Raw genomic sequence first — 15,932 nt, 5'->3', positions numbered from 1 at the left:
TTTGTGCAGTTTTCTGCAAGCTTCAGTTTGCTTTACATAATCTCCCAGTTGTATGCTTAGGCCAGGCCACCACACAGTTTGCCTTGCTCTTAGGCGATGCCTTGGTGGATTTGACTGATGATTCTGGCGTGCATAGAAGCAGGAATCATAAGTCTGGAGCCCTTTAACCACAAACCATCAAGGATGGTGAGTGTGTTTGTTTCAAGCCAGTAATGTCTAAGTTTTTGAGCTTCTTTTGGAACAGCTGGTCATCCGTGCTCACAGTATTGCATGATCTTGCTGATCTTGTGAATTTCATCCAGTTTACTCTGTGATGCAGGAAAGCTGTCATGTACCTGAGCGAGGCAGTTGTTGATATCTTCCATGAGGGTGGAGTCAGCTTCTGTCCACTCACATTTGCATGGCACCCTCGACAGACTTTCTGGTGTTGTGAAAGATTCATCAGGGACATGTTTGATGTCTTAACAGTATTGCATAAACCTCAACTGAACTTTGGTAGGTGTGGAGGTAAGTTATCCAAGTGCTTTCGAGCTGAGGAGGCTGACAAGTGGCTTGTGGTCTGTTTGAAGTGGGAATTTACTGCCAGTCAAGTAGCACCTGAAATGTCAACAAGCTCACACAAAAGCCAGTGTCTCCTTTTCGATCTGGGCGTAACACTATTCAGTTGGAGTCAGGTTTGCATGAGCACTCCCCCCTAGGCCAAAGGAAGAGGTGCCTGATGAGACCTTGATTATTTTGTTCGGATCAAAGAACGCCACTGTTGGCGGAGAGATAAGCTCTGTTTTAAGTGATGAGAATGACTTTTCTTGTGGTGTGTCCCAGGTCCAAACATTTCTCTGGGAGAGGAGGTCACGTAGTGGCTTTGTTTTCTCTGCCAAATCTGGAATGAACTTTCCCAACTGCTTTACCACGCCGAGGAAACTGCTGATCTCTGATACGTTTGTAGGTTGTTCCATGTTCCAAACTCCTGCCGGTTTGTCTGAATCTGATTATAGGACAGTTAGTGGTGAATGAACATCACCTCCTACTTTGCAAACTCACATTTCTTTTCGTTCAGGGTGATTGTAGCCTGTTTCAGTTTCTCCAAGGCAGCTTCCACTCTTTTGTCATGTTCCTCACTTGAGTCTCTGACGATGAGTATATTGTCCACGTGGCAGACTACTCCTTCCAGTCCCTCTAAAATTTGGTTCATCCTCATCTGAAAGAGTTCAGGGGCTGATGAGGTGTGAAAGGGGAGTCTCTTGAAGGTATAGTGTCCATATAGTGTGATAAAGGTTATGAGCTTCTGTGACTCAGGAGCTAAATGGATCTGCCAGAACGCTGAATTTGCATCTAGCTTAGTGAAGAACTTTGCTCTACCCAGCCCTGTGAACGACTCCAGGTACTTCTCCTGCCCCGAACATTGTTTAGTGAATCCATTCTTGCAATGAGCTTCAGCTTCCCGATGGAATGTCGTCCCAGTAGTGGTGAGAAGAGATTCTGACAACCTCTTTTAACTGCTTCTCATTTTTACGGATGGAAGGAAAAAACATTCCTTTCACACTGAGCTTGTGTTTCCTTGTGCCCATGAGCACTTCTTTTGTTGGCTTTAGCATAATGCCTGTTTTCTGAACATTTGAGGATGGCTGTGATATCTGGCCCAGTGTCCATTTTGAATGTCACTGCCTCCTTTTGCAACTGAACCGTGGTATACCAGCCTTGTCTATTTGAATCCAGAGCCCCAAGGAAAGCTCTCTCTCCATCTGACCTTTTGAAGAACTGATTTTTGAGTGATACTGGCTTTGTAATGGCCCACTCTATTGCATTGGTGGCATTTCACTCTTTTGCTGCAGAGCTCTTTGAAGTGGAATGGAGACTTCTTGCATCTCCAGCAGCTGGACATTTTATCTGCTCTTTATTTTGCTTATCTGTTTTGTTTGAGCTGAGCACTACTGTCACCTCTTTCTGACTGGTCCTTGTTTGTACCCTTTTTTTATGCACAGCTTCTAGCTTTACCTCAGCATCGTTTTTGTGCCTGAGTTTTGCCTGTTGCTGTTGAACGTTCTCACTCTGCCTAACCATAGTAATAGCTTTCTTTTGTGTGAGATTTGCCTGTATCTGAAATCTCTTTGACACTTTGACCCCCACAGAGGCACAGGTGCCCTGAATGTAGGTGAGGAGGAGCTAGATGGGCAGGTGAGCACTTCTTCCACTTGCAGGGATAAGTGCCAGGAGGTAGACCAGTGGGGAGGGACGAATGGACAAAGGAATCATGGAGAGAGAGAGTAATCCCTGTGGAAAGCAGAGTGCTAGAGGGGGATGGAAGTAAATGTGTTCGGTGGTACGATCCTGAAGTTGCGGAGAATAATGTGCTGGATGCTGAGGCTTATGGAATGGTAGATAAGAACAAGAGGAACCCTGTCCCATCTAGGTCGGCAGGAAGATGAGATGAGGGTGGATGTACAGGCGATGGGGATGACGCGGTGAGAGCAGCATCAATGGTAGAGAAAGGGAAACCCTGTTCTTAGAAGGAGGAGGACATGTCTGATGTTCTAGAAAGGAAGGCCTTATCTTGGGAACAGATGCCACATAGGCGGAGGAGCTGAGATAGATGAGAAAAGGAAATGGCATTTTTACAAGTGACAGGGTGGAAAGGTGTATAGTCAAAAATAGCATTATATCAGCTTATAATATTGTCAAAAGATTGGGAAAACTTAAGAATTCAGCAATGATAGGTGGAGTTAATAAGAGAAAGTAGAATACAGGAATATTCTGACAAGGAACATAAAGATTGCATGAGCCTCCAAGGACTATATAAAGGAAAGATTAGCAAAAGTTAATGTGCGGTGCCTGATAGATTGAAGAAAGATTAATTATATTGGTGAATGAGGAAACAGGGAAAAAAATCAAACCAATATTTTGTTTCTGTCTTTATGGAAAAAGGCACAGGAACCTCAGGCCTTGAATAAATGAAAAGTTGAAAGAAATTAGTAAAATAAAAATACTAGAGAAACTAATGGAGCTAAAAGGTAATAAACCAAGACCTAGATTCATTGAGTATTATAGCACAGAAACGGGCACTTCAGTACAACTTGCTCATGCTGAACAAGGTGCCTTCTTGAGTTAATCCCATTTGTCTGCATCTGGCCCATATCCCACTAAACCTTTCCTATCCATGAACCTGTCCAAATGTCTTTTATACCTGGTAATTATAGTCGCCCCTACTACTTTCTCCTGTGACCCTTGGTGCCTGACATCCTATGATTTAGTAAGGAGATGGCTACCAAGATGGTTAATGCACTAACTGCCACCTTTTATATCTCCTTAGTTCCTGCAGAACGAAGACAGAAAATGTAACCCTACTTTAGAACATTACTAAGTTTTTGACAAGAACAGGCAATTTTGCCTGACAAAGCCTGCCAAGTTCCTATTCACATAGTGTGTTGAAATAACTATTGAGTTTAGATTTGAAAGTCTTTAAGGCGCTACCCTCAATTACACAACTAGGTAGTTTGTTCCATTGTCCAAAACTCACTGTGTAAAGAAATGCTGATGTTCGTCTGAAAACTGTCCTTAACCGTCTGTGTCCTTGATGATGGATTAATTTTGAGGTAGCTGCTGACATCCACTTTACTTATACCCTTAATAATTTTAAAAACTTCTATCATGTCTCCTCTCATTTTACATTTACTGAGGCTAAGAAAGGTTTAATTATTTCAATCTTCCTTCATAGCTCATAACCTACAGACCTGGAATGAATCTGGTTGCCCTTCCCTGGACTCTCTCCAGCGCCTGCTCATCCCTCGCACAATATAGAGGCCAAAACTACGCAGTATTCAAGGAGTAGCCTCACAAGCACTTTATACAGCTTAAGGAGAACGTCTCTTGATTTGAACTTCATTGAGTGCATTATGTAGCCTAAATTTCTGTTAACCTTCCTAATCGCTTCTGTGCATTGTCTAGATGTTGATATTGGTGGGTCTCCCAGGACACCCAAATCCTTCCCATCCAATTCACTTTGTAACTCAAGGAACCCCCCCCCCATTTTATATTTATATCTAATATTTCTACTTTACTTTACATTTACTTACATTAAATTTCATCTGCCATTTATCTACCCACATCTGGATTTTGTTTAGACCTAACCATATTGATTCTGCTGCCAGAATGTTATCAGCCCATCCCCTAATTTTGTGTTATCTGCAGACTTTACTAGTTTACCTGTTATGATGTGCTTATTCAAATCATTAATGTAAATTAAAATCAGCAGCGGCTCCAAAACCGGTCCCTGTGGAACCCCGCTTTTAACTTCTAGGTGTGAAAATGATCCGTAACTTGTTTTCTGTTTTTGAGCCAATTCTGTATACATTCACAAACATTACCCTGAATCCCTACCTCTTGTAATTTGATTATTAACCTCTTGTAGAGTCTTGTTAAAAGCCTTCTGAAAATCCAGGTAAATAATATCAACCACTCTGTTGTTATCATATATTTTAGTTGCCTCTTCATAGAACTCCAGCATATCAGTAAAACATGACTTCCCTTTTCTGAACCCATGTTGGCTTTATGCAGACATGCCTGTTCTTATCAGCTGCTTTTCCATCTCATTATTATTCTTTCCATTATCTTGCCTGCGATGCACGGTAAGCTTACTGGTCTCTAGTCACCAGGGTCAGTGCGGTCACCCTTCTTATATACTAGCCCATGTTAGTCCTTGGGGATTTCACCAGTCGTCAAAGACTTTTGAAAAATACATGTTAGGGATTTGTACAGTCGACCTTCACTAATCCGACTACCTGTAATCCAGTTCCTTCAATAATCCAGCACTGATTATGCTTAATGTGATCCTTCTGTAGTTCGGCATTTTCACTAATCTAGCATTCCTCAGGTCCCAATGATGCTGGATTAGTGAAAGTCGACCTGTACAGACATTCACAGACCTCTTTAAGTACTCTTGGATATATGTTGTCTGGCCCTGAAGATTTATTAAATTTCAGCTGAAGCAGGACCTCAGTTTCTAAGATCCCTAAGTCACTGAAAACAACCTTATTTTTCTCTAAACATATTGGCATATTGCTTACATCTTCGCAGGAATATTTTAGCAAAATATGAGTTAAGAGTATCTGCTATGTCCTTCTCTGCATAAGTTGGCACCCTACTATTATTCCTGATAGACTTAACTTCCTCCTTGACTTTCCTTTTACTACTAAAGTGTTGAGAAAATCTCTAGGTACAATCTTAGCATTATCAGCAATACCCTTCTCAGCCTTCTTTTTGGCAATCCAAATATTCCTCTTGATTATGGCTCTCATATTTTCATCTGCCTTACGGTTAACATCATTACTATTTTTTAAGAAAGGATGGACAAAGAAAAGAAGTAACTATGGATCATTTCGTCTGATATCAGTATTGGTGGAAACGTTGGAATTTATTATTAAAGAAATAGTAACAGGGCGCTGAGAAAATAATATGATTGGGAAGTCGATGTTGATTTAGGAAAGGAAAATCCCAAATTCCAAATGACAAATTTGAGAGTTCTGATTTTGTAGCTAGGGCTGGCAGCATTAGTAAAGATGAACCTATTGATCTGATCTTTTTGAGAGCCTTTGATAAGATGTTCGATTATCAAATAAAATTATATAGCATAATATTTGCTGGTGTGTGTTGAGATTGGAAAATAAAAAACAGTAGAAATAAATGGCCATTTGAAAAATTTGAAATCTATATCAATGGTTAGATGAGAACTAAATGCTGATTTTTAAAAAATCCAGGTGGTAGAAAGGGTTGTAAGGAAGATGCAGAAAGCATTTTGAAAAAAAATGAATCCTTGTACTTTTATATGAAAAGCAAAGGTGTACTTTTTATAAGTGATTGAAAGAAATTAGTGTTCAGGGGACTGTAGGTGACATTGTACACAAATAGCTGAGAGTTAATATACAGGTTTGGCAAGCAAATGATCGGTTAGCTGTTGCTGCAAGAAGCTTTGAATGCAAGAGTAGCAATGTCTTGTACCAGTTTATATGAGTCCAGGTGAGACAGCATCTGGCCTCCAACCTGATGGCATGAACATTGACTTCTCTAACTTCTGTTAATGCCCCACCTCCCCTTTGTACCCCATCCGTTATTTATTTATTATTATTTTTTCTCTCTCTCCTTTTTCTCCCTCTGTCCCTCACTATATTCCTTGCCCATCCTCTGGGCTTCCCCCCTCCCACTTTTCCTTCTCCCTAGGGCTCCCATCCCATGATCCTCTCATATCCCTTTTGCCAATCAACTTTTCAGCTCTTAGCTCCATTCCCACCCCCACCCCCGTCTTCTCCTATCATTTCGGATCTCCCCCTCCCCCTCCCACTTTCAAATCTCCTACTATCTCTTCTTTCAGTTAGTCCTGACGAAGGGTCTCGGCCCAAAACGTCGACTGTACCTCTTCCTAATGTTATGTACCCCGTAACTGGGTTGCCAAACCAGCAGAAATGGATCACTCAGTTGGAGTCTGGATTACTGGAACTAAGAAAGTCTTATTAAAGAAATAAGCAACACAGTACTCTAATCAAAAGGATAATAAATGCAACAGTTCAGCAATGATAAACACACATGTACACAGAATTAGGATAACAGGATCAATCAAGCTCTATCGTCGTCTAGGGGTAAATGACCAGTTTTAAAGTGACGCAAAGTTCAGTTCAATTGAGTTCAGTTCAGCTCACAGTAATCACTGCCGTGGCGATGGATGGGGGGGGGGGAAGGAGGGAGAGAGCAAAAGCGAATGAATATTCAAACGGCTTCCACGCAGACCTTTGATATTCTTCGCAGTCAGCTTTCGGGCGAGCCCTTTGTAATGTCTTCTGAGGTCACCGACTGTGACCCCTCCGTTTTCAGATACGATCGCTCCTCTGCAGTGAACATGGCACCCAGGCAAGGGTGGACACACACCAGGTTCCCGCCGATCGTACCTTTCCACCCTGTGCGTCTCTGGCTTGGTCCCGCGACCAGTCCTCCAAAACTCCCACTGACTTGTGGGAGGCGCACCGCTTCCAGGGTCTCGTTATCTCGTGGTGTCGTGTGTGTCTTGCCTTAGCGAACCTGTCCCTTTTTATCCCCCTGCTGGGGTATCGCCTGTCCATCACTTCAAGCAGTTCAGGGTTCAAAGAGAAGCCGATCTTGACAGCTCTTAGACCATGTCTCCTTCCGTTAAACTCTCCCGTCCCTTCATTAACATCTCCAAATGCTGCTCCATTGTTTTCCTTATCTCTCTTTCTCCTGAAGACAGGTGGCAGACCAACTGCTGATCCCACTGGTGCCAGCACAGAACAGTTAACATCTTAGTCTATGTGTACTTTTGTCACACTAGAGATGCTGCCTGGCCTGCTGTGTTCACCAGCAATTTTGATGTGTGTTGCTTGAAATTCCAGCATCTGCAGATTTCCTTGTGTTTGAGCATCTGGTATATTCCTGGTCTCCACACCCGAGGAAGGATGTAACACACATCAAAGTTGCTGGTGAACGCAGCAGGCCAGGCAGCATCTCTAGGAAGAGGTACAGTCGACGTTTCAGGCCGAGACCCTTCGTCAGGACTAACTGAAGAAAAAGTTAGTAAGAGATTTGAAAGTGGGAGGGGGAGAGGGAAGAATGTACTTGTTATAGAAGATGAAAAAGTTCACCAAATTGATTCCAGGAAAGGCAGGCTTTTCCAATTAGGAGAGATTGGAGAACTGGCCTGCACTTTCATGAGTTTAGAAGAATGAGAGATGTTCTCTTTGAAACATAAATAATATTTCTGTAGTTTGTCATGGTAGGTGTCGAGTTGGTTCTGCAGGCTGGGGTGCCCAAAAGCAGGGGGTTGTAGTCTCAAAATAAGGGGTCAGCTGTTCAGGACAGATGAGAAGTTTCTTCACCTGGATGATAGTGAATTGTTGGAATTTAATAACTTGGGGATTATGCGTACTCAGTTACTGAGTATCTTTGAAACAGAAGTGGATGGATCTTTACTTAACAAACAAATCAAGGGGTATTCAGTTAGCACAGAGAAGTAGTACTAATGTAGAAGCTCAGCATTGGCAAAGTAGGTGCAAGGGTCACATGGCTTGCTTCTGTTATTTCTTATGTTCCAATGACAGGTATTGGTGATCTGATCTGGTGTTTGTTTCCCACAGGCCAAAATGAATACTTCCACACCAGTGTCCTGCATGAGCCCTGCTGGCCTAGTGTTTATATCTCCATCTACAAAGCGGCAGGCTATTCCAAGCTTAAAGAGCACTGTAAAAATGGATGTTGCAGCAAATGATGATGAGCGCGAAAGGAGGGAGAGGAGACGTTCGAAGGTGACTGACTTACAACTGAGTGGCATAGACACCCCACTGGTATCCCCAGTGCAACGGTAGGGCTCATCACTTCATTTTGTTTTGCTTATTTGTGATAGGCACCTAAGTGCTCTTTTGACTGTCAAGAGTAAAACTCCCTAAATTGCAGGTCCTGGTGCTTATGACCATGTAGCAAGGATTCTTTCTTTCTTTCCCTGGAGCCCTAGCATCCCATGGTGATTTCTAATTATATTTGCATGGGGAAGTGTATTGTTGGCTGCAATGCTAGTTTGATTATCTCATGTGTTTTAAGTTTCTGACTAGCTCTGAGCACTGTGTAAGCAACTCTTATACACTGACTCATTCTAATTTTCATTCGTTGTTCCAGAGGGACCCCCCAATCCTTTGAAGCTAAGTTATCAAATAATCAGATATCTGAACATTATTCTACCTGCATCAAACTGTGTTCAGAAAATGTAAGTAGAGGACTATCTTTGTGCTAACTTTAGAATACTGGGTGAAGGGTACTGCAAGTCTGTGTCTTTGCTGATGCTTTGCTGCACGCTTGCGTGCTCAGTGGTGGGTGCCGATGCTTTTTTTTTTGCTGGTGAGGGAGGGGGGATCGTTGGTTTGCTGCTGCTTACCTGTGGGAGGGGGAGCTGGGGGAGGCTTTGGGGTTCTAACATTTAACTGTCATTCATTCTTTGGGGGCACTCCTCTGTTTTCGTGGTTGGTTGTGAAGAAAAAGTATTTTAGGATGTATATTGTAAACATTTCTCTGACCTTAAATGTACCTTTGAGACCTTTAAATATTTGTGCATGATATAGCCTGTTAATTTGCTCATTTCTGGTAAATGATTCCACTGTGAGATGTGTCAACTTTTGGGTGGTTAAAAGCTTTGCATATAACACACCTTTCTCAGTATCCCGGCAGGTAGGAACAAATGAGGTCCTTGTATAAGAAATGCAAGAGAACGTCATCGTCGTTGTTGTGGCTATCCCTCGAGGTTGAGGATGATGGTCTTCATTCTGTTGATCTATTTATGGGCTCTCAAGTGGCTTATGAGTCCAATCTTGGCTTTGAAAGTTCTTCCGCATTCAGGACAGCTAGTTCCAGATGGCAGATCGGGCTTTGGTTGTTGCTGCCTCTCTTTCTATTTTCTTCTCTTTCCATTTTCTTGTCTTTCCATTTTCTTCTCTTTTCTTCTAATTCTGCACATCTGTTGGCTTCGAAAGTTGCTGTTCCTTCTCGGATGATGGTTTGCCAGAGTTTCCTGTCCTTGGCATTGGTTTCCCAATTGTTGATGTCGATGTTACATTTCTTCATGTTGGCTTTTAAGACGTCTTTGAATCTCTTCTGTTGTCCGCCTCTTTTACGTTTGCCTTCTTTAAGCTGGGAATAGAAGATTTGTTTTGGCAGACGTTTGTCTTTCATCCGAACAACATGACCGCTCCATCTTAGTTGGTTCTTGATGACGTAGGCTTCGATGCTTGTTGTTTTTGCTTCATTTAGCACACTGACGTTGGTTCTTCTATCTTCCCAGCTGATATTTAAGATGTTTCAAAGACAGCATTGGTAGAACTTTTCAAGTGCCTTCAGATGTCGTCGGTATGTTGTCCAGGTTTCTGATGCATACAGGAGCGTTGGGATCACCACTGCTTTGTACAATAACATTTTGGTGTCCGTTTGGATGTCACAATCATGAAAGACTCTTGTTCGGAGACGTCCAAAAGCTGTTCCAGCACAATTAAGACGATGTTGGATCTCATCATTAAGGTTGACATTGGAGGAGAGGTGACCTCCAAGATACGGAAAGTGGTCCACATTTTCCAGGGTTGTTTCACCAAATTGATGGTTCTATCTGATTTGTCTCAATTGGTGACGGTTGGTAGATGATCTGGGTCTTCTTGGAATAGATGGTAAGTCCAAGTTTCCTGTATACACTGTTGAAGGCAGTCAGAATCTGCTGTAGGTGGTTTTCTGAAAGAGCTGCAACACTGTTGTCATCTGCGTATTGGAACTCGATGAGGGAACTTGTGAATGTCTTGTTTTTGGACGAGACGGGCAAGATTGAAAAGTCTGCCATCTGTTCTGTAGACAATTTCGATTCCTGGGGGTCGGTCACCCTTGATGATGTGGATGATTGTTGCAATGAAGATGGTGAACAAGGTTGGGGCAATCACGCATCCCTGTTTTACTCCTGATCTAACTTGAAAAGGCTCACAGTTACTGTTGCTGACCATGACTGTGGCAGGCATGCCATTGTGGAGGAGTCTCAGGATTTGAATGTACTTTTCAGGGCATCCATAGGTAGATAGGACATCCCTTAGGACTTCCCTTGATACCGAGTCAAAGGCTTTGGTGAGGTCGATGAATGCCATGTACAAAGGTTGAAGTTGTTCACGACATTTTTCTTGTAGTTGTCGCATTGTTCAGGTCATGTCGATTGCTCCACGTAATGGTCTAAAACCGGCTTATGTCTCTGGAAGGATCTTCTCGGCTAAAGGCTGGAGCCGGTTGTTCATGATGCAGGTGAGGATCTTTCCTGCTGTTGCTAACAGGGAAATTCCACGGTAGTCTCAGCATTCAGATCGATCGCCTTTCCTTTTGTAGATGGTAACGATTGCTGGGTCTCTAAAGTCTGCTGGTAAGTCTTCATTTATCCAGATCTTGATGAGAAGTTGATGCAGTTGGTAATGAAGCGGGTTACCTCCAATTTTGTAGACCTCGGCTGGTATTCCACCGAGTCCAGTGGCCTTGTTGTTTTTCAAGGTTTTGATGGCTTCCTTGACTTCTTCAAGTGTTGGTATTTTGCTTGGGGAGTTGTCAACAGGCTGTTTTGGAATGTTGTTAATCACATTCCTGTCAAATGAGACAATTTGATTTAGAAGATCTTTAAAGTGCTCCCTCCATGTAGAATTGATGTCAGCTTTGCTCTTCAGGATGGTTAAACCATCTTTGCTTTTGAGACTGCTTGACCGTGAGTGGATGGGCCAAAAATAGCTTTAGTTGCATTGAAAAAGCCTCGAGTGTTGTTAGCGTCTGCTGGTTGTTGGATTTCCTGAGCTTTCTTCCTCCACCATGGGTTTTTCAGGTTTCGGGTGCTCTTTTGGACTGCAGCCTTGCATTCCTGATAGTGTTTCCTTTTGGTAGCTGATCGTTGGTCATTTTGTAAGGTGATGAAAGCTTTTTTCTTTTCGTCAATGAGTTGTTGGAGTAGTTTGTCATTATCATCGAACCAATCCTGATGCTTTTTCGTCTTGAACCCAATTGTTTCTTTGCAGGAGGTGATGATAACATTCTTCAATTGATTCCAGTTCCAGTTCTTCTACAGATGGTGGGACTTGTTGAGGCAGTTATCCTTGAAGATTTTGTTGGAACTTCTGTACATGGTTGATGTCTTGAAGGATGTCAACATTGAATTTCTTAATAGTGTTCTGATTTTGGTGTTTCTTTTTGGGCTGAATCTTCATTGTCATGGTGGACGATATGAGTCGATGGTCTGTCCAGCACTCGTCAGCACAAGTAACGGCTCTTGTTATCAGTACACCTTGTTGGTCCCGAGATCTTACGATGATGTAGTTGATGAGGTGCCAGTGTTTGGAGCGTGGATGCTGCCAGGAGATTTTGTGCCCGTTTTTCTGGCAAAATAGGGTGTTTATAATCACCAGGTTGTGTTCAGCACATTTGGAGAGGAGGAGTGTTCCATTGGCATTGACCTTGCCAACTCCTTCCTTGCTTATTATTCCAGTTTAGAGCCTATGATCTTTCCCGACTCTGGCATTGAAGTCTCCCAAGGGAATGATCTTGTCGTTGTTGGGAACAGAGGAAAGGACGTCGTCAAGTTGGGCGTAGAAGTTCATCTGTACTTCATCTTCAGCGTCCAGAGTTGGAGCATAGGTGCTGATGATGGTGGTGTGTTGGTTCTTGACAAGCTGGATTCGCAGAGTCATGAGACGTTCATTGATTCCCAGTGGTTGCTCTGTCAGCTTCTGAAGTAGGCTGTTTCGGATGGCAAAACCTACTCCATGGATCCTCGGTTGTTCAGGATCAAGTCCTTTACAGAAAGAGGTGTATTGACCTTGCTCTTCCTTTAGTTGCCCTTCTCCAGCTCTGAGGGTCTCACTCAGAGCAACAATGTCAAAGTTGAATTTTTGGAGTTCCCAGGCAACAAAGGCAGTTCTCTTCTCTGGTCGGTCTGAGATTGGGTTATCCATCAGAGTTCGTATATTCCAGGTAACAAATTTCATAGTTTCACTTCTCAATGTTTTTCGACCGCATGATGGTGATCCTTCTGGACGTAGCTTTCCAGACAGGATGGGGTGAAGCAGAGTATTTTTAGGACACCTTTTCTAGCCCCTTCCCAGTTCAGGGTGAGTAGAGTGGATCCTAAATAGGGCTGCTCAGACGTGAATACTGCTACTGAGCAACTTTCCTGCTTCTGTCCAAATGTTGAGCTACTGAGTCAAGTACTCACCGCTTTCCTGCCGGTTCTTGACCAGGAGCTCCCAGCCATCACATTGCCTGCTCCCGTGGCCCACCCCCAATCCCCAAAAGACTTGAAGAAGTGGCCCACAGAGCGAAGATGCCTGTGCGTGTATTTGTTTAACGTGTACTTGATGTTGCACTCCAAGAAGCACGTGATACTTCACAAATCAACCAACTGATTCCAATGGCGTGGAAACCACGACGATTGGAACTGATGGATTTGTTGCAGCCTTCATCCGCCTTCACAGCCTTTGAGTTTGAAGTAACTTCATCCGCCTGTTCCACCATTGAGGTCTTGGTTGGATTGTTCTTTGTCAGGGACCTCACCCTCGACCTTACCGCCATGGGATGGGTGACCCTACCAGGAGCATAGCTCCAGACGGCATAGCTCTCAGGATCTCAGGACCATATAAGCTTCTCCACTCGACAATCCATGGAGATGGCAAGAGAACACTGAAGAAAGAAAGCAACCAATGGCTATATACTGATACATCCAATTAAATCTTAAGGCATCACGCTCACCTTTAGACCACTTGATCTCTCTGCATTGGAAAATACTTTATTGTCACTGATTTAAACCTGTATACCAACAGCTGGTTAGATTTCATGTTGGAGATATACAATTGTGATCTAAGTTGTGTAAGTGTTCAATGTTATGTTAACCGTTGTGCCTTTCCCTACTGTACAGTAGTGGGAGCTATGTTTCACATACAAAAATAATCTGTACACAGACTGTTTGAAGGTGATTGACATGGCTGTTGTTAAGATATTTGCAGCAATACTATATCTAATTTTATTTTGTGCCTTTTGTAGAAAATTACCACCAAGAATGCCTTTGGTCTTCACCTGATTGATTACATGGCTGATCTCCTCAAAGAAAAGGAGTCTGAACTTACCAGTTTCAAGGTTAGAAAAAAAGTATAAGTTTAGTATCTTATTCAACAGTTTCTTACAAAATCTTCTGTGTGAATTTGCTAAAAGGTAATTACAACTTCATTATGATCCTAGGATGGATATGATGTCTGTTATCTGTTTCCAGAATTTGGATTGTATTTCATTAGGAGCCATTCAGAAGTGAAATAATGACTTCAGGGCCATCATATTGCCATAAAGGTGACGGATAAGAACAATTCCAAGGAGAATCTTGACAATCTAGTCAAGAAGAAAAGAAGAACTTACAAAAAGTTCAAAAAACTAAGTAATGATAGAGATCTAGAAGATTATAAGGCTGGCAGGAAGGAGCTTAAGAATGAAATTAGGAGAGCTGGAAGGGGCCATGAGAAGGCCTTGGTGGACGGAATTAAGGAAAACCTCAAGGCATTCTACAAATATGTGAAGAGCAAGAGGATAAGACATGAGAGAATAGGACCAATCAAGTGTGACAGTGGAAAAGTGTGTATGGAACCGGAGGAGATAGCAGAGGTACTTAAAGAGTACTTTGCTTTAGTATTCACTACAGAAAAGGATCTTGGCAATTGTAGGGATGACTTACAGCAAACTGAAAAGCTTGAGCATGTAGATATTAAGGAAGAGGATGTGCTGGAGGTTTTGGAAAGCATCAAGTTGGATAAGTCACCGGGACTGGACAAGATGTACCCTAGGCTACTGTTGGAGGCAAGGGAGGAGATTGCTGAGCCTCTGGCAATGATCTTTGCATCATCAGTGGGGACGGGAGAGGTTCTGGAGGATTGGAGGGTTGTGGATGTTGTTCCCTTATTCAAGAAAAGGTGTAGAGATAGCCCTGGAAAGTATAGACCAGTGAGTCTTACTTCAGTGGTTGGTAAGTTGATGGAGAAGATCCTGAGAGGCAGGACTTATGAACATTTGGAGAGGCATAATATGATTAGGAATAGTCAGCATGGCTTTGTCAAAGGCAGGTCGTGCCTTATGAGCCTGACTGAATTTTTTGAGGATGTGACGAAACACATTGATGAAGGCAGAGCCGTAGATGTAGTGTATATGGATTTCAGCAAGGAATTTGATAAGGTATCCCATACAAAGCTTATTGAGAAAGTAAGGAGGCATGGGATCCAAGGGGACATTGCTTTGTGGATATAGAACTGGCTTGCCCACAGAAGGCAAAGCATGGTTGCAGACGGGTCATATTTCGCATGGAGGTCAGTGACCAGTGGTGTGCCTCAGGGATCTGTTCTAAGACCCTTACTCTTCGTGATTTTTATAAATGACCTGGATGAGGAAGTGGAGAGATGGGTTAGTAAATTTGCTGATGACACAAAGGTTGGAGGTGTTGTGGATAGTGTGGAGGGCTGTCAGGGGTTACAGCAGGACATTGATAGGATGCAAAACTGGGCTGAGAAGTGGCAGATGAAGTTCAACCCAGATAAGTGTGAGGTGGTTCATTTTGGTAGGTCAAATGTGATGGCAGAATATGGTATTAATGGTAAGACTCTTGGCAGTGTGGAGGATCAGAGGGATCTTGGGGTCCAACTCCATAGGACACTCAAAGCTGCTGTGCAGGTTGACTCTGTGGTTAAGGAGGCATACAGTGCATTGGCCTTCATCAATTGTGAGATTGAGTTTAAGAGCTGAGAAGTAATGTTGTAGCTATATAGGACCCTGGTCAGACCCCACTTGGAGTACTGTGCTCATTTCTGGTCACCTCACTACAGGAAGGATGTGGAAACTATGGAAAGGGTGCAGAGGAGATTTACAAGGATGTTACCTGGATTGGGGAGCATGCCTTATGAGAATAGATTGAATGAACTCTGCCTTTTCTTCTTGGAGTGATGGAGATAGAGGTGTGTAAGATGATGAGAGGCATTGATCATGTGGATAGTCAGAGGCTTTTTCCCAGGGCTGAAATGGCTAGCATGAGAGGGCATAGTTTTAAGGTGCTTGGAAGTAGGTACAGAGGAGATATCAGGGGGAAGTTTTTTATGCAGAGTGGTGAGAGCGTGGAATGGGCTGCTGGCGACAGTGGTGGAGGCAGAAACAATAGGGTCTTTTAAGAGACTGCTGGATAGGTACACAGAGCTCAGAGAAATAGAGGGCTATGGGTAACCCTAAGTAATTTCTACGGTAAGGACATGTTTGGCACAGCTTCGGGGCCAAAGGGCCCGTATCGTGCTGTAGGTTTTCTATGTTTCTATGAATCTTGGAAGTCAAGGAACTTTCAGGGTTCAATTACAAAAGGAAGAAGGTTG

At 43.0% G+C, this 15,932-nt stretch overlaps 1 protein-coding gene across 2 annotated transcripts in view; it reads left to right on the top strand.

Annotated features, from left to right (window-relative positions):
* Positions 1–15,932, top strand: part of ncaph (non-SMC condensin I complex, subunit H) — a 70,112-nt gene that overhangs the window by 11,291 nt on the left and 42,889 nt on the right. Inside the window, exons 1-4 of one of the 2 annotated variants that reach the window (XM_072266374.1) lie at positions 7,441–7,568; positions 8,133–8,356; positions 8,668–8,755; positions 13,582–13,674. In XM_072266374.1, coding sequence (XP_072122475.1) covers positions 8,139–8,356; positions 8,668–8,755; positions 13,582–13,674 — 399 coding nt within the window. In that variant the 5' untranslated portion in view covers positions 7,441–7,568; positions 8,133–8,138. Of the gene's footprint in view, positions 1–7,440; positions 7,569–8,132; positions 8,357–8,667; positions 8,756–13,581; positions 13,675–15,932 lie in introns of those variants that run through there. The other variant, XM_072266373.1, reaches the window with a different exon arrangement.

This window comes from Mobula birostris, chromosome 8 (genome assembly GCF_030028105.1).
Source record: "Mobula birostris isolate sMobBir1 chromosome 8, sMobBir1.hap1, whole genome shotgun sequence".
NCBI lineage: Eukaryota > Metazoa > Chordata > Chondrichthyes > Myliobatiformes > Myliobatidae > Mobula > Mobula birostris.
Note: the sequence above shows the minus strand (reverse complement) of the source record. Positions and strands in the feature narration are given on the sequence as shown.